This window comes from Artemia sp. Qi Xiang Cuo, chromosome 3, assembly GCF_049724085.1.
Source record: "Artemia sp. Qi Xiang Cuo chromosome 3, ASM4972408v1, whole genome shotgun sequence".
NCBI classification, from domain to species: domain Eukaryota; kingdom Metazoa; phylum Arthropoda; class Branchiopoda; order Anostraca; family Artemiidae; genus Artemia; species Artemia sp. Qi Xiang Cuo.
This window is the reverse complement of record NC_142796.1, coordinates 77683784-77711660: the sequence shown is the minus strand read 5'-3', so window position 1 is coordinate 77711660 and position 27877 is coordinate 77683784. Positions and strand designations below refer to the sequence as shown.

General features: G+C 34.9%; 1 protein-coding gene across 4 annotated transcripts in view; it reads left to right on the top strand.

Annotated features, from left to right (window-relative positions):
- Mhcl (Myosin heavy chain-like) overlaps positions 1-27877 on the top strand; it is a 363403-nt gene that overhangs the window by 244592 nt on the left and 90934 nt on the right. For 3 of the 4 annotated variants that reach the window (XM_089086598.1, XM_089086597.1, XM_089086596.1), the window contains 3 exons: positions 6496-6624; positions 12083-12226; positions 18436-18525. In XM_089086598.1, coding sequence (XP_088942724.1) covers positions 6496-6624; positions 12083-12226; positions 18436-18525 — 363 coding nt within the window. Of the gene's footprint in view, positions 1-917; positions 4228-6495; positions 6625-12082; positions 12227-18435; positions 18526-27877 lie in introns of those variants that run through there. The other variant, XM_089086599.1, reaches the window with a different exon arrangement.

The window sequence follows — 27877 nt, the reverse complement described above, 5'->3', positions numbered from 1 at the left end:
TTTTTATTCATTTTATAGTTAAAACCATTTTTCTCGTTGGCTGAAATAGTGCATAAATATAAGAGAAAGGGTCATCAGAAAATGTATAATACGAGCATACGAAAAAGAAAGAATTTATGTTGAGACGCCGATTTTATAGTGTCCAAATTTTTCGACATCCCAAATTTTATTTAAAGACAAAAACAGTTAATGTTAAAAGAATTCTTTGTTTCCTCAGTGTAAATAATGTATGCAAGTTGAACATTAGCTTTGATAATTTATAAAGGGTCAATTTAAATGATAAATGTGTTTAACTAAAAACATTTTATTAATTTACAAAAAAATAATGTATTTCGAAATTTGTACCTAGCTGTTCAACAAAAGTTTTTGCAAAACGCTGCTGATCTGGTCTTATTTATGGAAGAGTTAAAACTGGCATAGTACAGTTTTCCTTTTAACGATGAAGATTATACCACTCACTACTCTTTCTTTCTCCTTTTTTAGAATTAAGGTCGGTATGAAAGTCTCATAGTCTCGTATTGTGGCACACTTTTCTCTTGTTGTTTTATGTGGTTTTCATTGTTTTTATTAAGTAGACCAAATAGTGACTAAGTCAGTGGTATGTATTTATTAATTCTTTTTTAAGCATAATAAAGCGAAAGTGTAGTTACTATAAACGCTTTCATAAATCTCTTTGAGTTAAACTTTCGATGTAAATTCAAAAAACATGGTTTTTCTCACGCTAGAAATTACTGTTTGTAATTAAGACGAATTTTTTGCATTTATACAAACTGATTTTTAACTGCGTGTAAAAACTTTAACCACAAAATTGCCATGTTGTGCGATTCGCTTAGAGATATGTTCCATTTGAACGGAGAAAATCTCAGTTAGATTTTGGGGCTTATTCGGTGAAGGAATTATTTTTGGATGATAATCTTTATTGTTTCTTGTGATTGTGCATGTTGTTGACCTATTGATGAAATCGAATGAATTTATTGAGTGAAGTTGTGTGCTTAACTTTGGAATTTTGCTTGACAAAATTATTCATGAACAAACTTAAGAGAGCTTGTAATGGTGTCGGATTTGTTCTTAAGCTTCATCTATTTCTTAAGCTAAAAAACTTATAAGGTTGAGAAATAGTCTGATTTGGTATCATCATTAATAGTTAGCGGAATGAGGCCTATTCACAGGAGCTATTCGGTCACTAATTCAAAATCAGACAAATCTCGCCTACAGAATAATATAGAAGTTGAAAATCCTAAGCAGGAAGCACAGCGTTCAAAATTGATTGAACTAATCTCTCGATTTAATGGTAATGGTGTAAAACGGAATTCTGAAGTTGAAAAATATACTTATATAAATGATGAAAATCTTAGTGTCCTCTTCAACAAGCCATCTGGATCTGTCAAAAGGCTATTCTCCAAACGTGTGACTGATGAAATTGAGTCAGTTTTGAAATATGATTCAGCAAGAAAACTTCCGGACGTGGCGAAAGACTGCTTTCTTCGACCATCTATTGGTGTTCCTATTGCTTTTAAAGATGAACCCATTTATGATATCCCCAAAAGATGGGATCCTAATGCTGATTTGTTAAAAGTTGAAGATGCTTCATTTGATATTGATGGGGTTCAAAGTTTTGCAAAAGAGTTGTTACACAAAAACGTGGCTTGTGAAACTGCCACTACAAGTGAAGCAAAAATCATGGATAAAGTTGAGCTCCACAGCCAACTTAGTCACAGTGCGAAGTGTAAAACCATAAAAAATGACGGTAATTTTAGAAGGTGCAATGCTGAAATAGAAGTGGTATATAAGACGCCTAAAATTAGAGGCTTTAGCACATTTCAAGAATCCCTCTCCACTAAAAAGATAAATACCAGCTCTCCCAATACTATTTTAGTCAAATCTAATGTCCTATCTACAGAAACAGTTCAGAAAGACACTGAGCCAAGTAATGACAGAAAGAACGTTATAGACAAAAATGAAATATTTTCATTTTTACGGCCCAAAATTGATGAATCAAATAAAAAGCCATATTGTAAAAGCGATATAACCAAAGAAATATCTGGAGAAAAGCTTTACGATATTTTACCAGGTTGTCGTATAGATTTTTCTGACTTTCCAAAATTCCCCACGTCTGTAACCTCTTCACAGGTTTGCAGTTTAGATAGTGTATCATGTATAAATGATAAAAGCTTGACTCTCTCATCATCAGATATGAAAGCTGATGACCAAGTCATTGAGAAGCTACAGAATGTGATTAAAAAGTTTCATTGTGCAAAGAAGGAAAGTGTACCAAGTTCCTTTGAAGATGAAATAAGGTATAAATCACACGACAACATATCACCTTTTAATTCCATCGAGAAAAATGAAGGAATGGGCATTAAAAGAAGAAATTCCATCCACAATCTTAATGAAACAGGCTATGCTGACAAATCCCAAGGTTCCGAGCATGAGGAACGTTCACAAACAAAGAATGCGAAACAAGTGACTGCGCTGGCGTCTTCAAAGAAGAATTTCTTTGATGAAGAAGCAGAATTAAAGGCAAATAGACACCCGTTTCATCAAAATCTTTATGAAACAGAAAACTCTGATATGTTAAAGCGCTCTGGGCATGTAGAGAACGCCCAAAAACAGTCTAATCTAAGAAAAGCAACTAAAACTTTTAAGAAGAATTCATCAGATGGCGAGATAGAATTAGGGCTGAGTAGTGTTTCATCTAATTTAACACGGTTAAATTTGCTTTTGGACGACTGGGAACGCAAAGTATTAACCAAAATGAATGATAAGAATACAGATATTGGCAACTGTCTTTCATATCAAATGGTATATTCTCCGTATAATGCTAAAAATATAACAAGTTCTTTTGAGAAAAATTCACCCAATGCTACGAATACTTTATCCGATATTCCCTGGATGCTAACTAAAGTTGGGAAACCCGTTGATTCCAAGCAGAATCTTAATATGGGTAAATATCCGGCCAACGAACTGTGTGACTTGAAGTCATGTGATATTCAGAAACCTGTTAAACCGCAAGACGAAATTGCTCATGTAACTAATCTCAGTAGTGTTCGTGAATTTTGGAATTCACGCGATAGCGGAACTTGTAACGGTGGGAAATACGGGTTAAGAAGAACAAAGTCTTTGTCTAACTCAAATAAAGGAGATTCATCTCCATCGGGGCCAGATGTAGTACATGGATTTAAAGAAAAACTCTATCAAGCTTCATTAGCTTCAAGTATCGGTAATGATCTTTCAAAATTAGACAGTTTAACGAACAAAAGTAAAAATATGCTACAACTTGATTCAGGAAAAGATCAAATGCCTAAAAACTCCAAAGTAAATAGTGTTGTCGATTCCAACACTAAACAAGCACACAAAAAGCGTGTTGTGGTTAGAAGTGACTCATTTAAAGTTCATGAATTGAAACGGTTTTGGGAAGATGCGAAAAGGCATAACTTAGTACCCTTAAATAATGAAAACGATGAAATGTGTTCATTCAAATCTGATTGTAGCTGTGGTGAATTCGTATCTGCTTTAAATAGTCATCTAGTTGGTGGAGTAGAAGGGACATTTCCAGCTAACTCTCAAAGTTTTTCTCATTCAAGAAGTAATAGCTGTGACAAAATTAGTTTTGGATCCAACACGGTTATTTTGTCTGACGGGGATAGTAAAGAAGGCCCAAATTATGATAGTAATTCTCGCATTTGCAAGAAGATTAGTGTTTCCAGTGGTACGTCAGGATATTCAAGTGGACATGACTTGACTGAATCGTTTGGTCCAGATCTTTCTGAAATTGAAAAGCAGTTCGATCAGATTGAAAGTAATGATTTATCGATTGACTTGGATAATTTTGAAACGGCTTGTCGCTTTGCTCGGGAGGCAGTACCGCCGCTTCCACTCCGTGCTGCAACTCGAACCAAAGTACCAGAGAGACCAAATCACCCAAAACCAAAAATAAATATTGCGGAACAAAATAGGGAGTCGGAATTGCCGCCTGTGAAGTTTATATCCTCCATTAGTAAATCCCCGTTATTTGACCTAAAAGGGAGCTCGAGCTTACAAAGTTTGGCTTCTCCTACCACAACCCCAGCTATTTCTGGTGATTTTAGCACTACGGAGCCTATGTTCCTACCTCAAAAAGATGATGTATTCTTTAAGGCTGTGAGCCAAGAAAACCAAGTTTCAATCAGTAAAGTTAAATCTGCATATTGCAGTACTGACAAAGATATTTGCAGGGATAAACAAGAGGTAATAGTAATAATTTCTGTTATTCCTTTATGTATAGCTTTACGTACTAAAGAATTTTCGGGGGGGGGCAATATTTTCTATCGAAACTCTAAAGCATATCGCAATTTACAGTGGATTAAGGAATGTTCATATGTATGTGTAGCTAAATCCTCATGCCTTAATACACATATCTGATCAAAACTGTATATAAGATTGAAAATGTTGCCCAACCTGCTTGTGACTGCCATTCTTAAGCAAGTGGTGAACATGGCAACAAAACAGCTTTCTGATTGGCTGAATTTTCCAATTATAGACGCAGAACTCTAGGTTAGAAATTTAGATGCTAGTCCTGAAGTATCCTTAGCCAAGCATAGAATTGATTGTGGAGCACAAGCTCCTGGCATCTAGACTGCTAGTCTTGGATGCATTTTGGCGCCTGCCTATGGATCAAACTGGGTCTTCGGCAAACGAGGCGCTTATTTATTTTTCGAATTCAGCGAGAAAACACAAAATTGAGTTGCACATAGTTAGTAAGTTCTTTTGGCTGCGATTATGATTGATTCACTTTTACATCCCTCAAGTTTATCAGGCGAATAATTTTGTCGAGTGTTTCTCCCTCAATTATTGGGTTAATCTTTTCTTGTATATTTTATTTGATTCAAATATGCACTTTTTAATAAGCGAATTTTTATGAGAAAGAAGTGAAAAAAGAAGAGTTCTATGCATGTTGTTTTACTTTTAAGCAGTCGAGTTTATAATTCGTCAAATGTTTCCTAAAACAAACTTAATATTTGAAAACAGTGAAATCTTTGACGTAAAAAAAAATTCAATATTTGAATTCCTTGGTGCAAGGCTGTTTTAAGTATGTGAGTCGCCATAGGGGTACCACTTAAGCCGACTCAATAAAAAAAAAATATCAAGAGACATATTGTTCAGAAATAGCGGATGAGAGGAAATCACTTACAACAAGAATCCATTAAATTAAAGTCTTTAATTAGCTTCTTTGTTTTATGAGAAAACAGTGACATTGGTTTTTAACTATTTAAAAGGATTCCTCTAAAAATAAATTCTGGAGATATTTAAATGCGAAAAAGAGAAATTAGGAGAGTAAATAGACAGAGACAAACAGTTGTGAATATGTATCCAGGGGTGGATCCAGGATTTTTTTTTTAGGGGGGGGGGGCAAAATAGGTTGATCTGATAAAAAAATTGTGGGGGGGGGGGTAAAATAGGTTGGTCCGATAAACTTGCGTTAGGAGCAAGATTAATTAACTTGAGTTAATTAAGTAAATTACACTACTTTAGACTATGCTAGGGGGGCGTGCCCCCCTGGATCCGCTACTGTATGTATCGCTTGAACATACTACTGGAAAAAATATGACAAAGCAAAAAAAAAAAAATTATAAAAATAAATTATTTTGGCTGATTGCAATATCAAAAACTACTAGTGATTAACTCGAGTAACTCGGCCCAACTCTCATGAGACTATCAACACATACGCACTTTACACATGGGTTAGATGGAACGTTCTACCGTTGTACAGTGGTAATAGCAAAGAATTACTTGCAGTGTTGGAGATAGACTCAAAGGAAATGCATATATATTTTGCCGTCAAATTAATGATATATTATTAAATAAAATAATATTTATTAATTTCGTGTTATTTATTGAAGTTGAAAACGGCAAAGGTTTTAAATTTTACTCGCAAGTTCATCTTAGGGTTTGGAAGGTACACGTGTCACTCAGAATTATACATCAAACGCTGCCTTAAATTGCTTGGGATAACTTTGCTAAATCACGGACTACATCCATTGCCCGTACAATTAAATTGAGTCTAAACAATAGCTAATCTTCCGATAGAAAGAGATTAGATTTCACCCACGATGCATAATCGCCTATCCTTCCCAATTTCAGACAAACAGGACCAGCGGAAATGACTCCGTTTGTTGATAATTCAATTGAAAGAAAACCTCTGTTATCGTCAAAGATTGGTGGATTATTAAGTAAAAAATTGAGATAAATAACCTTTTGGGATATAGAGTGATCGAACCGATATAAATAATCCCTCGGAGTCAAGCACGAAGAACTAACACAGTAACAATTTCACTTTTGGAATGATTTATTTATATAAATCATTATAAATACTATTTATATATATATATATATATATATATATATATATATATATATATATATATATATATATATATATATATATATATATATTATCATTACTATATACTTTCCTTCCGTTTTAATTCTCGATTTCAAGTCTTCACTTCTTTCCAGATATTTTTCCGTGCTGGCACTCTGTCCAAGCTTGAATCTCAGCGAGATGATCATATTACTACTAAGATCACACGACTGCAAGCCTGGTCCAGGGCTTACTTAGCGAGAAAGCGTCTTGAAAGACGAAAGGTAATACTCCACCTTAATCCTACAATGTATATCCTTGGCTTGCCAAATAACTGTTCCTATGTTTACTTGTTCTGCATAATCTCCTGCTTGCCAAATACTGCGAAAAAACTAATTATTTATTTAATTCTCAGTCGCCTGCATTAATTCTCAGTACCTCCCTTTTTCTGGAGTTATTCAAAATACATGTTGTCCAACAGGAGCTTAGCTCTAGCATTTTATTGGGGGGGGGGGGGGGCAAGAGGGGCTCACATCCGGAGAGTCAAGGGGCTTGGGCTATGTAGCAATTTTTTCTCTCCAAATTATTTGGGGGGGGGGAGGTAATTGCCCCCCCCAAACGATGCCACTGTTGTACAAAAATGACACCGATTATTTTCATTTTTCTAATCTATTGACATAAATTGGGCATTTGAAAATCCTACCTTCACAAAGAGTATTCAGCCTAAAGACAATCTATCTATTGACATAAATTGGGCATTTGAAAATCCTACCTTCACAAAGAGTATTCAGCCTAAAGACATAAATATTACCATCTATTACATTTGTATCTATTTTTTAGCTTAGACAATATAAAGAATTAAAACCTTTCAGCTCTAGGTAAAGGATCTAGGCCAAAAAGTCGTAAAAATAGATTGCAAGGAATAACCAAGAATAACGGGCTTTTTCAGTTTAATTTTAGAAGAAACGTGGACATGGTACATCTTACAGAAATCAAAATCATGCTAGGGCTGATCATTTGCATAAGTGATTAATTCTGTAAGAAAGAATATTCAAGTACAAGGACCGTTGAATTTGAGTGAGTAGTATTTATTAAGAACTTTGAGATTTTCGCGCAAAGAGAGAGGTGAAGAGAAAAAATGGTGATAAAAAGGCAAACTTTTGCCTGAAGGGCGAGGGTTGAGGTAGGGGTAGCTCCCCTCACAAAGAATAATTTCTGTCCATTTTTTAGTTTAAATGTTGGTCCTTATATTCAGTTGAAATAACTTGTTTTTTTTTATAAATCACCAGGACTGACTTTTTAACCCTGATGATCTGATTATAGAGATGCGTCAGAGGGGCATCTTCAACGTGAAATCGAGATACAATTTAAGTATTTTTAATGACACTTAGGAGATGTATGATGAATCTATACTATTTGTAAGAATCTTTATATGGATAATTTGGGTCTTTCTTTTTGGAAAAAATTACAGAAGCCTCTTAAAAAGTTTACTGTATTTAGATAGTTTGTTGAACAAAATTCAGTATAAAGTAAGCCAAGGCCCGCCAATACAATTTTATTCAGTTAGACAAAATGTTAGCACAATAAATCCTTAAGCTTTGTAATTTATTGCTAAAGAAATCAAAGCATCTCACAAAAAGATTACTTTGAAAAGAAATATGGAATCACTCCAGCTTTGTAGCTGGGAGATAGAATAAGGGAGTCCAAAACGCTGTAGAGGGTTTTAATCGACGAGGCTCTTTAAAACAATATATTAAGAGTTGGACAGGTCTATATCAAGATTGACTTATTTCAAAGCCAAAAACAAGATGGCTTTAGTTTCTTAATAGGCCAGACCGGTGGTCAAAATAGGCCTTTTCAACAGGAAGGCAGAAGAAAGGAATCCAAAACCGCTACAGAAAGTTATAACGGATGAGGTAGCATGTTTTTAGGTAGCATGTTGAAAAGCCAAAACATTATGAGTGATGGAATGGCAAGGAAATGGGTGAGAGCATTTAAAGAGACCAAATCTTTATTAAAGAGACTCTTCATTAAAGACCGAAGTACGTCCACTCCGCTCTTCATCATGCACATTTGTGCGGCCATCTTTAAATGCTCTCACCCATTTCCTTACCATTCCATCACTCATAATGTTTTGTCCGTAAACTTGACAGATCTCACGACGAATATCGATCGGTTTTACGCCTTTAGCACTAAGAAATCGAATAACAGCCCGTACTTCAGATTCGGCGGGACTCACGATTGTCGGAGGCATCTTAAACACTCAGTAAACAACGTATACAATGAAGAATCAGACTGTAATGGCGTCAGTGCGTAGACAAGAGATGTAGATAACCAGCGCGCGTGCACAGAACGCCAACCGTAGCGCTGCGGCGGCGGAATCGCAAAACGGTACTTACTTAAAAAACATGCCAAAAACAATATATTCGCACTTGGACAGGTCTATATTAAAACATAATGATTTTAGGACCAAAAGTAGATAAATTTGGATCTTAAATGACCTGACCGAATGCAGCTTAGAAGCTAAACATCACAAGCATTGGTTATCGGAGTATCTCGAAAAATGAATGCATCTTGGAAGGGATCGGAGAACACTAGCCAGAATATGCTTAGAGATACATGGAGAGAAAGAACGCTGCCTTGTCGGACGCAATTTTTGATTGCTATTAGCTCAGATGGCAACTGATACAGACATTTGCGTCGTGCAAAGTAATTTTGAAAAAAAAAACAAAAAAACTTGGTATAACAATAAAAGAAACGTTATTCTTTTTTAGAACTGTTTTTTTTAGACCCGGTATCCTTCATTATACGTCTTAGGTTAATAAACGTTTTGTGCAGAATCAATCCCATTTATAAATTGAAACTGAAACGAACTGGAATTAACTGGTTTTTTTTTACAATCTCAGTGAGCAGAACATACTCCAAAATTTAACTTAAAAAACACCGACAGTATTGGTCAATAGCTATACAAATATTATGGATCTTTGTCACGTTTTAGAACAAACGTAACGTTGCCCACTAGAAATCTGGGTTGAGAAGCTGAATGCAGGGGGTGAATTGTACTTGTCCTTTCCCTATTTTGCGCCCCCCTGGAGTTTGCAAAATACTTTTTTGTTGTATTTTAATCAATTTTGCCCCCCCCCCCCCATAGATTTTCCTGAATTGACGCCAAATTTTGAATATAGTTCGAATGAGTTGGAACTAACGACAAGAAAATTTAAAATGCCTTTTTCGTTTTTTTTAAATGAAAAATGACTTTTTTAGGATTTTTTTTTCTCAAGTTGAAAAACACGACAAACTTACCCCCTATAGATATTGAAAAATACATTCCCAGAACTCGGGTCAGACACGAATAAGCTGTTCATATTTTACTTCTGTCTGTTTTAATCATGCCTACATACATGAGTAGATGGGGGAGTTATCTATTTGTCTTAAGAACGCTGACACTAGTTAAAAACTCGAGAGTTCTTTTTGTTTCCATCCACTTCCTTGAAACAATCTTTCTAGACTTGGTTATGTGTGGTTCAGAAATTGAAGTCACAGAGAAGTTTCTCGGTGGGGAATGATTTGAAATCTAGACTGTATTATTAAGCCCACATTTTTATGTTATTTTATGGGGTCTATGATTCAATCTTAGAAAGGTAGTTCCTCCATCAGTCGATGGCTTCAACCATAATAGCTGGTTTGCAGCTATGGTATATTCTGTTATTATTAGTTTTACTGGATATACTGCCTATACTAACGATTTAATTTTTATGGACTCTATATGTATATATGTTTTCTGGGCAGCGGGGAATGCGCCCTCGCGTGCTAGTATAACGTTCTAAAGTTGTGCCCCTGAGACTTAGAAGCTATTCAAATATCATCCCAATAGTCTTAAGCTAATTAGCTATATCCGAAATTTTGTTTGATGACCTTCCGACCCTGTTCGGACTAGAATTGTTTCGGGATCAAAATGGGAAAAATCTACACTTTTGCTGAGGTTTGTCTCTGTTGCTACTTTTGAAGGGTACTGCACCTTAAAATTATCACTTGAATGTGTCCTCTTGTAGTGATTTACGAACACTGGTTCATTGCAACCCCAGAAAAAGAACAGACACACATCCTCGATCGCCCTTCTCGGTCGAAATATTGGAAAATAATTTTACGATTATTGTTTTCACGTTCCCCAAGAGTTCTTCTGACAAATCCTGAATGAAGGAGTTTAGCGAGCGTCCCCGCTTTTTTTGCTTCTTCATATTTGTTTGAAGGACCTCTTATTGAAAATTATAAAAATCGGCCTTTAAAATTCTCGTTGAGAATTCACTCCCACACGGAAACATACATCCACCCACAGAAAGGTCCATCATCTCTGATAGTTGATGCATAACTGTATACCGTTGTACATGAATCAATGAAGCCTCAAATATTTGCTTGATCGCTCTTCTTTTTTCTTACTTCTGGCTATAAACCCGTTGTTTTCCAAGATTTTTTTCATTATTCTCAATCTCTTTGACTAATTAAAATGGGTGATGAAGATATTTGATATCGCTTTTTGATATCGCTCAAACCTGATACCCCCTCTGGATACGGCCTTGACGGTTACTGCTGCTGACAATTCATTACAGTGCCAAGCCGTGTTATGCTTCATTCGTAATCTAACACTTTATGGTACCGAACTGTAGTAAGGAGCGACGCGGCTCAATAGTAACCGAAACTCTAAAAAGCCAATTTTTTTTGAAAAGCCAATTCTTTTAATGTATTGCACTAAAATTTCTGTTTTTTGATTTTCGTTTAGTATTTGAACGTGTCGCTCTTTATTTACAGTTCGTTACTACGAATTGTTTGATTTCATTATTTATTGTTGAATTTTATGTACGCACCTTCTTGTATTTAAAGTTATTATTGTTGTGTTTCATTCTATCTATAATGCCTAGCTGTGGTTTGATTAAATTTGGCACTATTTTGCAGGGCCTGTATTTTGCTCACTAAACTGGTTTAATTTTAAGATTCAAAAAACAGTAATTCAAGTTCTTGTTATAATTTACATGTTCTCGTTTGACTTCAGCTTTTTTCTAATAATGAAATCCCTAATAGAAAAAAAAATTATTGAAGTAATTATATTTCATTTTGGTCAAGCTCTTACAGATAATGGGGGAAGTAAAGCTGAACTTATAATAATAAGAATAATGATTTATTTGTGACCCTCTATGTATACAAAATCACTGTAGAGGAGTGTAGGAAAGAAAATAAAGACAAAGAAGAACGCGTTGTATAGAAAAAAACTTACAACTTTTAATAGCATAAAGATTTAAGGTCACCTAAACTTCACCTAAGATTACCTTAAATTCACCTAAATTGCATTAAAGAAGACTGCAGAAAATAAACAATTTAGTTTCGTCGAGATTATTACTACAAGACAGATCATTCATTTTTTGGGAAACATTGGAAACACCGTTCTGTTGGGAAATATGATTATTACGAGTTCAAACAAGGATACTAAGAAAATACTTGCAAAACTGGAAAAAACAACAATCGTATTTGAGAAAGTGGAGAAAAATTTTCCCAAAGGGTTGAAAAAAGAATATATGTGGTGAGACAGACCCGTTATAAAAATGTCAAGTGTGAGGCTTAAATCCAAGACTGTGACTTGGTTTCTTACCTATCTCGCACTCTGCCAACTGAGCTAAATATATGACCTGTTTTTGTGTCGCATATGAAATTGATGAAAGGGGAAGAGTGCATTGATATATTGTGTTTTAGGTAGAGGACACAGCAGTACGTTGCGTTCAGCGCAATGTTCGAAAACTGCTTGGAGTCCGTGAATGGCCTTGGTGGCGTCTCTTAATCAAACTTTCTCCTCTTTTGAATGTTCACCGGACAGAAGAGGAGCTTCGTTCTGCTACGGTAAGATTGCATCCCATGATATAACCTAATCATCTAACAAAAAGCAGTGGTTTCTCGCTATACCTATTAAGGATTATCTCTAAGAAAGGCACGCTTTTTTAGTTAGTGCACATCCATAAGATCTCTAAGGTTGTTATCCCTTTAAAGCCATATGTTAATTCCGTCAGGTCAAGTTCAACAGCCGTACAGAACCTATGTTTAGTCCAGATCGGATACTCATGATGTCCCTGGCCCATGATTTTTGCGGGGCTAAGAAAGCAAAAAGAGTATAGAAAGTAAGTATGGCGGCACAAGACCCTTAAGGTCCAAACCGGCGGTGCTGATCTCCGTTTCGTGGCCCTTCAGCCAGGAAGTGCAATAGGTGGGTGGGGGCCAGTCATCCTGTGTTTTCGCACACCCTTCCTGCTTCCCTTCCCCCGATTCCTCCAGGTATCTATTTAGAGCTGGGTCAACTCTGGCTGAGCTTACAGAGTCAAACCACTGACCCCCTTCCCAAACCAAAGAACCGGCCACGCCAGGAGTCATCCCTGGCCCACGAGTTTTGTGGGGATAAGAAAGCAAAATAAGCCCAAGAACTGTGTCCTTTTTTATTTATTTTTTCATTTTCTGCTTTTGTTAAGAGCTTTATTTTGTGTTTTTTCCTGCTTGTGAAAGCGCGGATGGTCTCTGTGTTATGTATTGTAACAAAATTATTATCATAACTATACCCACTGATACTTAAAGGCCTGATCCTCAAGGAAGGGGAGGGGAAATTATTAATAGAAGAGAGACAGGGGACATCCTCCCGCTCAATTTTTCCTTGCCCTAGATTTTGAAAAATAGCTTTTTTGCGTGTTCTTTTAAAAATTCCTTTTTTGGTATTCTCATTTAAAAAATTAGTAAAAACAAGAAAATAGCTACCCTCCTAAATTTTGGAAACATTGTGTCCCCCTCCCCCTAGAGGTGGACACAAAAGATGTGTTATTTTCAATGGTATGAATAAGTGGAATATGCTACTGCGCCTATTTTTGGCTTACTCACGACCCTGTTGAAATTGGTGTATAAGACTTCAACCAAATGCAACAAAATTTATTAAAGGCATTTACATGTTCCCCTTTTTGTATTCTATGTATTTAGAAACAGAAGAAATCTCATCAGATATTAGGTATTTTTATTAGTTGCAACCCCCATTGTTAGGGGTATGTCCATTATAAACGTTTTTTGTTTGCATGGCAAAACTATTTAAAATTGATTGGGCAGTCTTGCTATAAACTGTACAGCTTGGATAAGAAAAGGTAAAAAAAAGGTAAAGGATACGGCACTAGACCCTTAAAGTCTAAACCGGCAGTGCTGATTTCAATCTCAAGACCCTTCAGCCAGGAAGTGCAATGGGGGATGAGGGCCAGCCATCCTGTGCTTTCGCATACCCTTCCCGTTTACCTTCCATAGATTTCTCGAGGTACCCATTTAGAGGTGGGTCGACTCTGGCTGAGCTTACAGAGTCACGCCACTGACCCTCATCCTAAACAAAATAATTGGACACACTACGATTCAAACCCTCGCCCTCTTGGACAAAGGATCCTTATTCAGCGAAACTAAGAAAACCAGAAGTTGACTTCTAGTTTCTGGAAATCTTGAAAAAAAAAATTAACTTCTCTCATTTTGAGCTGAAGATAGAGATATTCAGTTCTAATTAAACCTACTTCAATAGAAAGCGTGAAGTTTGTTTTTTCGATGAAACGGATCAGAATTTTCTTTTTAAAGTTCAGGAAAGTCAAAAAGATTTGGCATACCTCCTTAGAAGTGCTGAAAATTAGCTGAAAGGAAATATCATTTGTGTAATTTGTCAGCTTTGGGAATTTCCCGTGGACGCTACCCGCTTTAATCGAAAACCTTGCCAATACAGGGGACGTTTTATTTATGCTTTAGGTACATTGAATAGACAGCACTTTGCATAACAATTATCAAAAGATTATATCTTTATTTATCTCAAACTAGCCTTTTCGTTAGCTTTTCGAACTGATGATAAATCCAAGATCTCTTATCAACATTTACCTAATTGTAAGCAAATATCATTTAAGAAATTTGGCAGCTTTGGGAGTTCTCTGTGGTACTGGAAGAGTTAGCCAATGGTCCCTTTGTCTTAGAGATAGTTAGCCGACGCTGAGGCTTGCAAATAGTTTTTAGTGTGTCGCATCGCCTTAAATTGCAGAATTAAAGTTTACTTATTGTCAAACAGCAATGGGATGCTCAATACATTATTTGGTATTGAAACCTAAAGTCAAGTAAAAAGTAAAAACAAAGCTACATTCATTAGTCAATAGCTGCATTTTTTGCGCTTAGAAAATCCTTAGGTTAAGCACTTGGAAAATTTTAGCGAAAAAAGAGGGGCGGGGGGAAGGTAGCTTCTCTTGTATATTATATACTTCCTATTCGTTTAAATTTAGTGTAAAGAGCAAGGTATTTAGGATGGAATAATTTATGTTCGTTTTAGGTTTTAATGTTACTCCTTACTTTCGGTTGAAAAATTGTTTGTTCTTTTTATTTAGCTTCTGATCGTTTCCCATTTCTGGGAAATCCTGCTCCCCCTCCATGGACAATTCCCTCTCCCCAAGAAAAAATCCTCCATAGAGAGTTCCTCCCTCGCAAAATCTAACCCTCCCCCCGGACAACTCCATCCTCGCTGAAAATTCTCATTAGAAAATTTCCTGCGGGCCCGGAAAATTTCGGTATATCTGTATTTGTTGGTAGATTGTGAGAGCTGACTTAAAAAAAAAGACAAAACATGAAACAGCTCCAAATCACATGAAGTGTTACGAGAAATTGGTTGAAGCAGGAAAAAATTGACTGTAGGAACGACATATGACCATTCAAATCAAAGGACTGTTGCGCAAGAAAAGGAAAGGTGGGGCACCTTTTAAGACACAAGAAAAGTTGCTTACTATTACGCAATTTTTAGCACAGCACAAAGTTGCCTCTAGAGGGACCCTCGAAGCAGTTTACAAACTAGACAACGGAGACTACTTAGGTCTTGTGGAACTCATATCAGTTTTATCTGATGATCTGAACACATTTCAAGAGTTTTAATGAATGAAAAACGAAGATTTATACCGTATCTCGGGAAAACCATCCAAAACGAGCTTCTTTCCTTAATGGGAAATAAAGTACGGAGGACTAATTTAAACAGAGCCAAAAAAGGCATAGAACTTTGCATTAGTTCTAGACTTCACTCCAGATTTAGGTAGAAAAGAAATTTTTTTATAATCGTGCGAAGTGTCCATGAAAAAAGTGATAAAACAGTAGAAATATGTGAAAATTTCGTTGGCTTTGTTGAAATCACAGACGCCACTGGCAAAGGCATCTGTGAAACCGTTTTTAAGGCCTTAGAAGAACTATGGCCTTGACATTTAAAATTGTAGAGGCCAAGGCTACGACAACGAGGCCACCATGAAGGTTAAACATTTTAGGTTACAGAAATGAATTATTAAATAAAATAAAAGAGCTTTTTTCGTCCCTTGTGACTACCGCATCTTATACTTCAGGGCTTGTGATGCAGGTTTGTGAAGTCTTCAGTTCCAAAAGTAACCCAACCAACGCTGAAGCTTGCTCCCAGAGAGTCTTTCGACGTCTGAAGAACCTTTAACTGGGCCTACTTTGCCATTGAAAAAGCTCTATATAACACTGTTGGAGCCACGAATCGACTCACTGAAAACAGTGAGATATCAGATTGTCGAAGTTCACCTGGCTCTCTGCGATCTTTAGGATGATCTTTTGTTTAAAATTGGAATTAGGAGCAAAGCAAATTCTTTGGCCACAACGCTTGAAGATCAAAGTTTTTTAGTTTCTCTAATAACGTGGCATGACGTCCTCTTTCAAATTAACGTGGCCAGTAAGATGCTAGAATCGACTTTCCTAAAATTGTAGACACGTTGATATCCAAGTCAGTGTTTTTAGTTGAGATAAGTTTTATTTTCAACTAATAATATCATACTTAACTGGCACTTACCACATTTTATAAATAACATTATCAACAAACGTATAAATGGTAAGAGCATATGACGTTTTATTAAGCATCTATTGTGGCTTGAGCAGCGTCACACAATCTTTCATCATAAACCAAACTCATTCACTCTTCCTACCCTTTTCATACCATTAAATACAATTTAACTCTCCCGGAAAAAAAAATTAATAATAATAAAAAAGTAAATAAAAAAATAACGAACAACAATCAAAAATATTTAATTCCCACCCAACAAAAACTTTTTTAATCTAATTTTAAACTGAAACTGGTTTTCTGACTCCAGAAACTGACATTCTAACGAAACTTGACTTTCGTTAGAATGGATTTTTATCTAAATCAGCAAGGCCGTATCCAGGGGGGGGGGGGTTACCCGGTTTGACCCCCCCCCCCCGAAATTTTTGACCGAGTCGAAAATAAGTTGAAAATTAGTAAAACCTAGGTAAAAATCGGTAAAATTAGTCGAAAACTGAGTCAAAAATTAGTAAACCCCCCCCCCCCGAAATAAAATCCTGGATCCGCCCTTTTAAATCAATGAAAGCGAAAACTTTAGCTGAAGATCTGAAAATTTAAGTGAAATTCAAAACCACAAGACTCGGGAAAAAGAAAAAAACATTTTGACTGTGAGGATAGAGACGAATATCTTACTGATCCACAAGAAAAATTTGAAGTTGTTTTTTTCTTACCAATAGTCGATACTGCTTACTCAGTTGTGGAAGAAAGGTTTGAGCAGACTTCAAAATTTGAATTTCTCTTCAAGCTCGAAAAACTGCCCGACCGACAAAGACTTCTAGAGCTAATGTAGAGCTAATGATTCTAGAGCTAATGTAAAATGGGAATGATCAAGGTGACATTAGAGGGGATGAATTCTTCGACGAGATTTTGTTTTTCCAGAAGCTTTCATTAGTGGATTTAGCATAAAATTGGTTTAAACTACAAGAAAGAATATTAAACCTATCAAGTCAATCAATAATAGAATAAATTGAGACTTGAAGTTAATGTTCTAAGTGGTGCAAAAGCGCACAAAACACGGTTTTTAGACCTTCAATTTCAATTTTATGCCCCAGAACCTCCGCCGTAGGGGCATAAAGTGCGAGTCTTGCGAACTTGTAACTTTCACCTTAGACCGGCCTTGAAATTAAAGATAATGTATTAAAAACTAGCTAACCATAAAAACCTGGATAATAAATTACAAAATACAACACACCAGTATAATCTAATTGATTGAATAAGGGAAAATGGAAAGATAAATGCAGGAAATAAGGAAAAATATTTCCTGGTGACTTATTTAAATAGGTCATAGTGACCTATTTGAATAAAATGTTGTATTAACAGAATGGACTGTAGGTTATAAAATATTTCAAAACAATTATAAGTTATGTGGATCTTCAGCTATCTGACGAAATCTTTCTAATGAAATTTTCCTATTTGTGGTCCTGTTTAGAAAACAAAAAAGGTAGTTCTTTCTTTTTTGACCAAATTTTGTAAGGGTATTCAAAATAATGGATTGTTAACGATGTCAAAAAAAAAAAGAAAAAAAAAAAAGAAAGATCAGCTGCAAACCGATACAATACAACAGACGTGCTCTGACAAAACTCTATTCTACTTTGCATGACCGTTATGTCTTTTATGTTTCAGGCCTCGTCCTCGTCCCTATTTTTATGAAAGATAATTTAGATAGAATACAAGCAAATTATTTCATCTTTTGCAAATTCTTGTTTATCTTCCACCTTGGACAAAACTGATTTCTTGTGAGTAATTTGGGCGTTTTATTTGGGCATTTAGCAAAATATTTTTTTGGTATATTTTTAGGTATATTATTTTTTTCCTGTTTTTTTTTTTTTTTTTTTTTTTTTTGTAGTCTGTTTTGTGCCTGTTATTTATAAATAAATAAATTAACTAATGACAGTCTCATTCCAACCCTAAATTGATAAACGTCTTAACGTTACTCCAGTTCAGTGATATGTTAGGAATTGATTTCACTTCTGGATTACTGCAGATGATATGTCGAAAAATTGCTCTTTAGTTAAAAAATTCTCCCCTGCATTCCCCCCCCCTACTTTGTCTCTGTTCATGTGAACTGACATGGTATGATGGTTAACGTTAATTTAGGGAAAAAAAATAAGGGGACTGATTGTAATTTAATTCATTTGCAAGTTGAGAAATTAAAAAGGAACATGCACGAAGCTTTTCAATTTTCGATTTATTTTAGGACGAATTGACGACTATACGCTCACGAGTGGATATTCTCGAAAAAGAGAAAACTGAATTGAAAATGCTGAGCAATAAGCTAGAAATCAAGGTATGGCTATATTTCGAACCTCTCAGAAAAAAAAAATCAATTTTCTAATTAATCATTTGTATTTTGTTTTTATTCTGTCTCGTGTAAACATTTCTTTTCAGGAAAAAAAATGCTTATATTTTAACTATTTATGTGTTCAAGGCTCAATTGCAACCAGGGTAGGTTCTCTTCTTTTCTGTTCTTTTTTTTTTCTTTTACTCAGAAAGGTGACAAAGAAGAATTATTTTCAAACTCCTGACCTGTCGAGATTGATTATCAGACCAGAAAATCGCAGGATGCCAATCTTCCAATAAAAAATTTAAATATGGTTAATATATATATATATATATATATATATAGAAGAATATTCAACGAGAATATTCATTTTTAATTAGAAGAATATTCAACGCACTATTACAAGATTCAAGAACAGTTAGTGAACTTTCTAAGTCAATGGACCGGTAACCTGCTTTGACCTGCAATTTCGAAGAAACTTGTACCACCTTTACTCAACGCAGTATTAAAAAATTCAAGAACAGTTAGTGAACTTTTTAAGTCAATGGACGTGTAACTTGCTTTGACCCGGAAGTGATTATTTTGTTTAGTATAAAAGCAGTTTGTTTCAATTTTGATAAGTTAGTAACTCTACTGATGATGATGACCAACTCTGTCATCGAAATATTTAGAGTGTTTGTTTTATATTTTCGTTTCACTCTCTAATAAGAGGACCTATTCCTATTTGGAATTCTTATTGTTTTCGTCATAGAAAAGGCAGTGTAGTCATGGATAATAATAGTAATATTGTATGCATGGGGATGACGTACAAACTTCAGAATCAACAATATTTCATTTACTATTTGGAGAATAAAATGATAAATCTAGCACTTTTAAATTCAGCATTATTTCCTCTTTAATTAAAACAATATTTAACGCAATATTACAAGATTCAAGAACAATTAGTGAACATTCTAAGTCAATGGACCGGTAACCTGCTTTGAACTGCAATTTCGAAGAAACTTGTACCACCTTTACTCAACGCAGTATTAAAAAATTCAAGAACAGTTAGTGAACTTTTTAAGTCAATGAACCAGTAACTTGCTTTGACCTAGAAGTGATTATTTTGTTTAGCATAAAAGCAGTTAGTTCTAATTTTGATAAGTTAGTAACTCTAGTGATGATGATGACCGACTGTGTCATCGAAATATTTAAAGTCTTTGTTTTATATTTTCGTTTCACTGTCTAATAAAAGGACCTATCCCTATTTGGAATTTTTATTGATTTCGTTATATATATATATATATATATATATATATATATATATATATATATATATATATATATATATATATATATATATATATATATATATATATATATATATATATATATATATATATATATATATATATATTTATATAATGACATGACATGGCATATGACAGTGATATCAAATCACTGTCATAGCCTAGATTACTGAAGAAAAACTACTGAATGTGGATTGACAGTTTAATATAGCCTATATATATTGATATTCACTCCTGAAAGTCATCATGATTTAGCATTTATTAAAGTTAAGAAAAGAGAAAACATTTTAAATGTGCTTTGTTTTCAGTGAAGTGCAAACTATGTTCTGGTCTTTAGAAGGTACGGGGCCCTACTCCCTTAGTTTCTGCTATTTTTTAGTTTTAGTCAAAGTGAGTTTGTTATTTATTATAATTTCTGTTCATTTTGTGTTTCATTTATGTATTGGTGGTAGTTTATGGTAGTTATCTCCAGATGGTAATTTATGGGTTAAATTAAAGCTGAAATTTAGGAAGGGTAACTGCTTTCCGGGAAGTTATCATGTTGGTAGACTCCATGATGAGAATTTGAGAGACGTTCCAAGAACAGTTGAATACTAAATTTGAGAGTTTAAAATTTGACAATATAGAAGATGGATGGAATAATTTTAGGAAAATAACGTATGAAGCTAAGAGCGGAAAGAAATAATAAATAAATAAATACAACCAAAAAAGGGTGAGAAAACGAGGACTTTTGTCAGCCAGTGGTAAAATATGAAGACGAAAAACCAGCAAATATTTCTACTAGGACCTCTGACAAGTCGTCCTCAGTGCTAAAAAAAAAAAAAAAAAAAAAAAAAAAAAAAAAAAAAAAAAAAATCTAACCGTTTAGAGTTCAGTCTACAAGATCTGAATAAACACTGAATGAAAGACCAAAGCCGAAACCAATGAAAAAAAGGATTTTACCGAAGAGATTGTGTAAGGATGTTTTGCCTAGCAATACTTTTTGGTCTTCTGCCATTTCGGTTTTCATTAGATATGTTAATAGGTTCTCTTAAATTTGATTGGGTGCAAATATCAAGAGTCTTTTAGTATTAAATTGGGCTTAATGAAATGTCTCCGGTGTTCCTATTTATAGCCAAATTCCTGTTTATATTTTTTTTTTATCTCAATTACCTCTTTAAAAGATTGCGGTAGGCCATTTACAGTAGATATTAAAGTTGCCTCCACAAAAAGAACAAAATGTGTAGGATTTTCGAAAATATGCTGGGCCAATGCGGAATAAGAGTTGTCATTTTTATTTTTCAATCTCAGGGACTTATTTATTGAAATTTTGTGTTCATGCAAACGTTCACCAAGTTTTTGATGGGTCTTACCAATGTAAAATTTCCCACATGAAGACAGGACTCTGTAGACACCACTACCTAATACATGGTCAGTTTCATCTTTTCCTGAGTTGAAAAAATATTCAACTTTTTGTTCACTTTTGAAAGAAACAGAGAGATTGTGTTTATTTAAAAATTTTCTAAGTTTATCACTAAGTTTTGAAATGTATGGTAGAGTGGTGAAAGTTTTTTTCTCAATTGCTGGAACGACTGAATCAAGGGGGACGGGCTCCCTATTTTCTTGTTTTATCTTATTTTAATACTCTATCTATGATATTTTCAATAATGTTTATTGGGTAGCCATTGCAGAATAGAACATCTTTGATATAATTTAATTCAGAATTTACATGATTTAGTGATTTAGATTAAACTATTTTCTGCTATGAATAGTTTCCACTTAAAACACTCCCTCTGGTTTCGTTTCGTTGATGATATTCTTTCTGTGTGGGAACATGGACAGGACTCTCTTGGAGATTTTTTGGTACATTTAAATTCTTTTGATTCAAACCTCCAGTTCACAATGGAACTAGAAGATTCAGGAAAGCTTTTGTTTCGTAGAGTGAACTCTAAAAGGTTAGATTCTTGTTGGGTTTTTTTCTTTTGTTTTTTTTTTAGCACTGAGGACGACTTGACGGAGGTCCTAGTCGAAATATTTGCTGGTTTTTCGTCTTCATATTTTACCACTGGCTGACAAAATCCTCGTTTTCTCACCCTTTTTTGGTTTTATTTATCATATATTATTTCCTTTCCTCTCTTAGCTTCATACGTCATGTATAGCCAGTGTGGTCTTAGAAAGTATTTAGGAAAATAGTTCGTGAAGTTGCTGATGGTGTGTTAGGGAAGAAAATTAGAAACGCAGCTAGGAATATTAGTAAAAATGCTTTGTGTTTAACAGAGATGAGAAGGGGTATATACAAGAATTATTTGAGTGATAGACCATATGAAAATAAGGGGAATGTTAACCAAAGTGGAGAAAACTCTAAAATATGAATTAAGGAGGTGTGAAGTGGAGGCAATGGATAAAATTGCCGAATATCTGGAAGATACTGTCAGGCGGCATAATAGTAAAATATTGTACTGGCATCTTTATAAATTGAGAGAGAATAGCCAATCTGGACCTGTCCCAGTTAAAAATAGGAAGGGGCCACAATTAATGATAAGGAAAGAGTTAAAGAGAGATGGGCAGAACATTTTGAATTTGTAAACCGTGATAGGGCTACAGGAAAAGATAAAGAAAAGAATGAAAAAGTTTGTGAAATTTTGGATGTGAAGGAATATTTATTTTGTGAGGAAGAAGTAGTGACAGTACTAAAAAGATTGAGAGAGAAAAACTCAATTTTAATTAAAGACCAATGTTCACAAAAAACTATATCAAACAGACCTACCTCGTGAAAATCTATACAGATTTGTTTGTGGCTGGACTCAATATTTTACTCACTTACTACATATATATTGGAAAAAAAAAGAAAAAATGCAATTTTATAAATAAATAAAAAATAAACTTCGTGGGAACCGTGAACCAATACTTACAGAGGCCAGCCCCCCCCACCCATCCCTACTCATCAAGAAATTATTTATCTTATTTTTAAAAGAGGACATGCTCTCAGCCATCCTAGTGTTTTCCGGAAGACTGTTCCAAACCGAAACACCCACATGCCTAAATACAAAACTAGACCTAGGAGTGTGTCGTCTCTCATGTACAGGGACCTTGGAATTCCTTGTATGATAAGAATGGTACCCAGTATTCGATAATAAAACATCACAAAAATGATTAGGTGTTAGTATATTAAAACGCTGATGCGCGTAGATACTGGTCTGATAATCTCTCAACTGCCCAGCATTTAAAATATTAAAATGGCGATAACAATCCATTGTACGTTCAGATTTTTCAAAATCACCCAGCAGGCGCAGTGCTTTATTCTGCACAATTTGTATCCGTTTAAAATTTACAGCAAAATTACTAGCCCACACAAAACAACCGTATACAATGTAAGGATGAATAAGTGAGTTATATAAAATTTTTAAACTGAAACAGGAAAAACATGTTTAAATCTACGAATCAGCCCTAAACCCCGCGCAACTTTCACCGATACAATTTCATTTTGTTTATCCAATTTAAGTTGCAATCAATCTGAAAACCAAAAAGTCTTGTATCAAATATCTGCTTAATCTCCGTACCTTTAAAATTAACTAAACAGAAAACATTATCAATAACTTCAGTACGACTAAAAATCATTTAATTAGTTTTACTCGCGTTCACTGCTAAACAACTAAGACTTATAAAATCATGCAGGTTAAGTAGTATTTTATTTGCTTTTAAAACAAGCTCACTCAAAGCCTTTCCAGCAATCGTCATAGCTGTGTCATCCTCAAAGGATGTTATGGCGGCATCGGGAATATAAAACCTTAATGTGTCGACATAAATTAAATATAAAAGCGGACCTAACACAGAACCTTGCGGTATCCCATATAGTACAGGACGAGGCGAACTGACAGTATCCCCCACTATTACATGCATTGATCTACCATGCAAACACGAACGAAACCAACCAATCCATTTTCCTTGTATCCCTAAATGTGAAATCCTATCTAACAACAGCTCAAAATCAACAGTATCAAAAGCTTTCTTAAAATCAATAAAAACAGTTAAAGGAGTAAAGCCGCTCTTGAATACATTGTTTAAAATATCAAGAAGGTCGAGCATTGCGTGACTAGTAGAATGAGATTTTCGGAATCCAAATTGCTTGTCACATAAAAACCCAAGAGAATTAAAGTAGGAATACAGTTTCTTATGAACAACTTTTTCAAATATTTTTAAGAACAGTGGCAGAATCGATATAGATCTTCAGTTTGACATTTCTCTTTTGTCGCCACCTTTATGCAAAGGTATAATTTATTCTTGTTTCAAAGCATCTGGGAACTGGCCTTTTTCCATAGATTAAATAAAAAAAACAAGTTTTTTAAACTGAAAGTAAGGAGCGACATTAAAACTTAAAACGAACAGAAATTATTCCGTATATGAAAGGGGCTGTCCCCTCCTCAACGCCTCGCTCTTTACGCTAAAGTTTTTTATTGTTTTAAAAAATAAAGTTGTGAGACAGAGTCAAACTTTAGCGTAAAGAGCGAGGCGTTGAGGAGGGGACAGCCCCTTTCATATACGGAATAATTTCTGTTCGTTTTAAGTTTTAATGTCGCTCCTTACTTTCAGTTTAAAAAACTTGTTTTTTTTTATTTAATTTCTGATCGTTTTTTAGTTAATGCAGCTTTTATTTGTATAAAAATTTTACTTTTCTTTTGCTAAATTGATGTCTTTACAAATTAACTTACGTAACTAACTTCTATATTCGTATATTTTTCTTCTGGCAAAAAATACAAAGTTGCAGATTTTTGCAGATATGAGCTTGAAACCTATGTAATAGGGTTTTCTGATACGCTGAATCTGACGGTGTGATTTTCATTAAAATTCTTTCACTTGTAGGGGATGTTTCCCCCTCTTTAAAAAATCGAGTAAATTTTCTCAGGCTCGTAGCCTTTGATGAGTAATACTAAACTTAATAAAATTTATATATTTAGGATCAGCATTATAAACACATTCTTTTGATACATTTATTGACATCAAAATTTCGTTTTTAAAAGTTTCGATTACTATTGAGCCGTATCGCTTGTTTTTTTATTGTTTTTTTATTACGTATATGTTATTACTTATATGAAGGGGTTCTCCCCTTAGTCAATACCACGCTCTTTACGTTAAAATTTAAAAAAAATTTTGATTCAGAAACCCCTGAATCACAAAGGCCGTTTAATTAGAATAGATAGCTCTTTTGAAAGCACTAAAAAAAAACTGTAGCGTAAAGAGCGAGGTACTGACTTGGGGGAGAACCCCCTCACATACGTTATAATTTCTGTTCGTTTTAAGTTCTAATATTCCTTCTTACATTTCAGTTGAAAAAACTTGTTTTTTTTATTTAATTTCTGATCGTTTTTTACATAATTCTTTGAAATCCGCCGCCCCCTTCCTAGAAAGATCACTTTCCCCAAAGAAACATCCTCTCCTGAAATTTTATTCAGAGTAACCCCCTCCTCTATCCCCCCCCCCTCAAGAAATACCCCTTCCTGTAAATGGTTGTATACTTCCCAATCACCAATAAATAATGCTTGCAAGTCCGGCGCCCCCGTCATGGCAATTTCCCTTCCCCCATGAAAACTTCCTTCATGAACAGATCCTCCAACATAACCACCGACCCACCCATACCACCCCCAAACCCAAAAAAAAACAACAGAAAAAATAAGTATACTTACCAAAAAACAAAAATATATGTTAAAATTTGGTAAAGTTAAAAAATTTTATCCCACCCACTGGGTACTTAGGTGGATTAAGTCATCCTAAAAGACATATTTATCATATTTTCGACCATGCTGAACAAAATGGCTATCTCAAAATTTTGATCGGATGACTTTGGGAAAAAAATGAGCGTGGGAGGGGGCCTAGTTGCCCTCCATTTTTTTGGTCACTTAAAAAGAGAACTAGAACTTTTAATTTCCGTTCGAATGAGCCCTCCCACGATATTCTAGGACCACTGGGTCGATACGATCACCCCTGGGGAAAAAAAAACAAACAAACAAACAAATAAACACGCATCCGTGATCTTTCTTCTGGCAAAAAATGCAAAATTCCACATTTTTGTAGATGGGAGGTTGAAACCTCTAAAGTAGGGTTCTCTCATACGCTGAATCTTATGGTGAGATTTTCATTAAGATTATATGACTTTTAGGAGTTCTTTCCCCCTTTTTTGGAAAATCAGGCAAATTTTCTATGGAGCCTAACTGTTGATGGATAGCACTAAACTTATGAAAGTTATATATTTGAAATCAACATTGAAATCTGATTCTTTTGATATATCTATTGGTATCAATAACCCGTTTTCTAGAGTTTCGGTTACCATTGAGCCGGGTCGCTCCTTACTTACAGTTCGTTACCACGAACTGTTTGATAGGTTTACCAAGTATAGAAGACAAGGCAAAAGGTAAGTGGCGACAGCCTTGAAGCCTTAAGGCTAAGACTGTCAATTCTTGCTGAATTCGACTTTATTGTTTTCAGTGCGTCCTCGAGATCAGACTGAGTGCACTTTAAGAATTTCATGGAACGACCTTCCCCACGGACCGTGGTCCGCGGTCATCAACAAACAGCTCGTTTTTATAACCATGGTCAGCAACATCATTTTCAACATCAATTCCAGTATTTGAAAAATGTTTACAAAACTCATCACTAACATCTTTCTTACCTTTAACTTTTTTTTCACCGACTACAAGATCATCCACTGGGTCTATAATGTTATTACCATGTGGTGCCTCATTTAACACTTGGCAACATCCCTTAACGTCACCGTTTTTATCCTGAAACTTCTCTGAATAATAATGTTTCATTGATGACCTTCCGAGGGAGTTCACATTGTTCCGAAGTTTCCTGAATTCTTCAAGGTATTGTTGCGTTGGAGAATCAAGGTACAACCGATAAAGTCTGTTCCGTTCACTAATTTTTTCCAAGATTTAATTCGTCACCCACGGTTTCCTTGGGTCATTTTTCTTCATGCGAGCAACCTTCGCAGGACAACATTTATCATAAATAGGTGACAATATTTTCTAAAAAGTGTCAAACGCCATCGATGCGTTTTTTTTTTCATTCATGACTTCCTCCCAAGAAACTATACTTATCTCTTCTTGAAACTGTTTAAGATTTTCCTGCTTAAGATCCCTCATTGTCGTCTTCTCCATTTTAAAAACCTTTTTTCCAGTGTCCCGAATTACACACGCCAAAGGAAAATGGTCAGAACCTGGACATATGATCACGTCGCAATAACTTTTCGGTATAAGATTCGCCGATAAATAAATATTATCAATAAGAGTAGCCGACTGACTAGTCGGCTACCCTTATATCAATTTTATCACAAAATGAAGTAAGAAGGTTCGACACTTCAGAAAAATTCGACGTGATGTGCCAATTCCACTGGCCAATACATAAATCCATATTTGTCACATTGATTTGACTTGACTTGCTTTATTTACTACTAATTACAAAATAAACTATATACAAGCAACCGCCCGGGGAAGGGCCAAAAAGCCTGATGAAAGATGGGTGCAATCCTCTAATTCTCAACCTCTCAAAATTCTAATTCTCAAAAAAAAAAAAAAAAGACCTGAAAAAAGACCTGAACACTCTCAATTTAAACAATAATACCAAAAACTATGAAGAAAAAAAAATTAAGACATTAATGATGACAATAATAATAAATTACCTCCCCTCTCCCAATAACTTTTTTTTTTATTTTTACTTTAAACGACCCAATGTGTTCAGCTTCCCGAACGCAAACTGGGATATCATTCCAAATAGCAGAAGCCAAATACCGAATCCCGAAACCTGCACGTGTGGTGTCTCGATACTCAACCGTAAAATTTTCCGCCTCTCTAGTCGCATACCTGTGGAGTGAACTATTTACGCGAAAAAAAATTGTAAAAACTGGAGGACATACATCATTCCAACATCTATAGGCAAAAATAGCAGCCTGGTAAATGTGAATCCGACCACTGTTAAGCACTCTTAAATTTTTAAAACATGACGTGGCATCATTCACATCTTCTGTATAAGTCCAAAGACGACGTACCGTTTTATTTTGTAAAATCTGCAGTCTTCTAAAATTTGTATAAAAATTA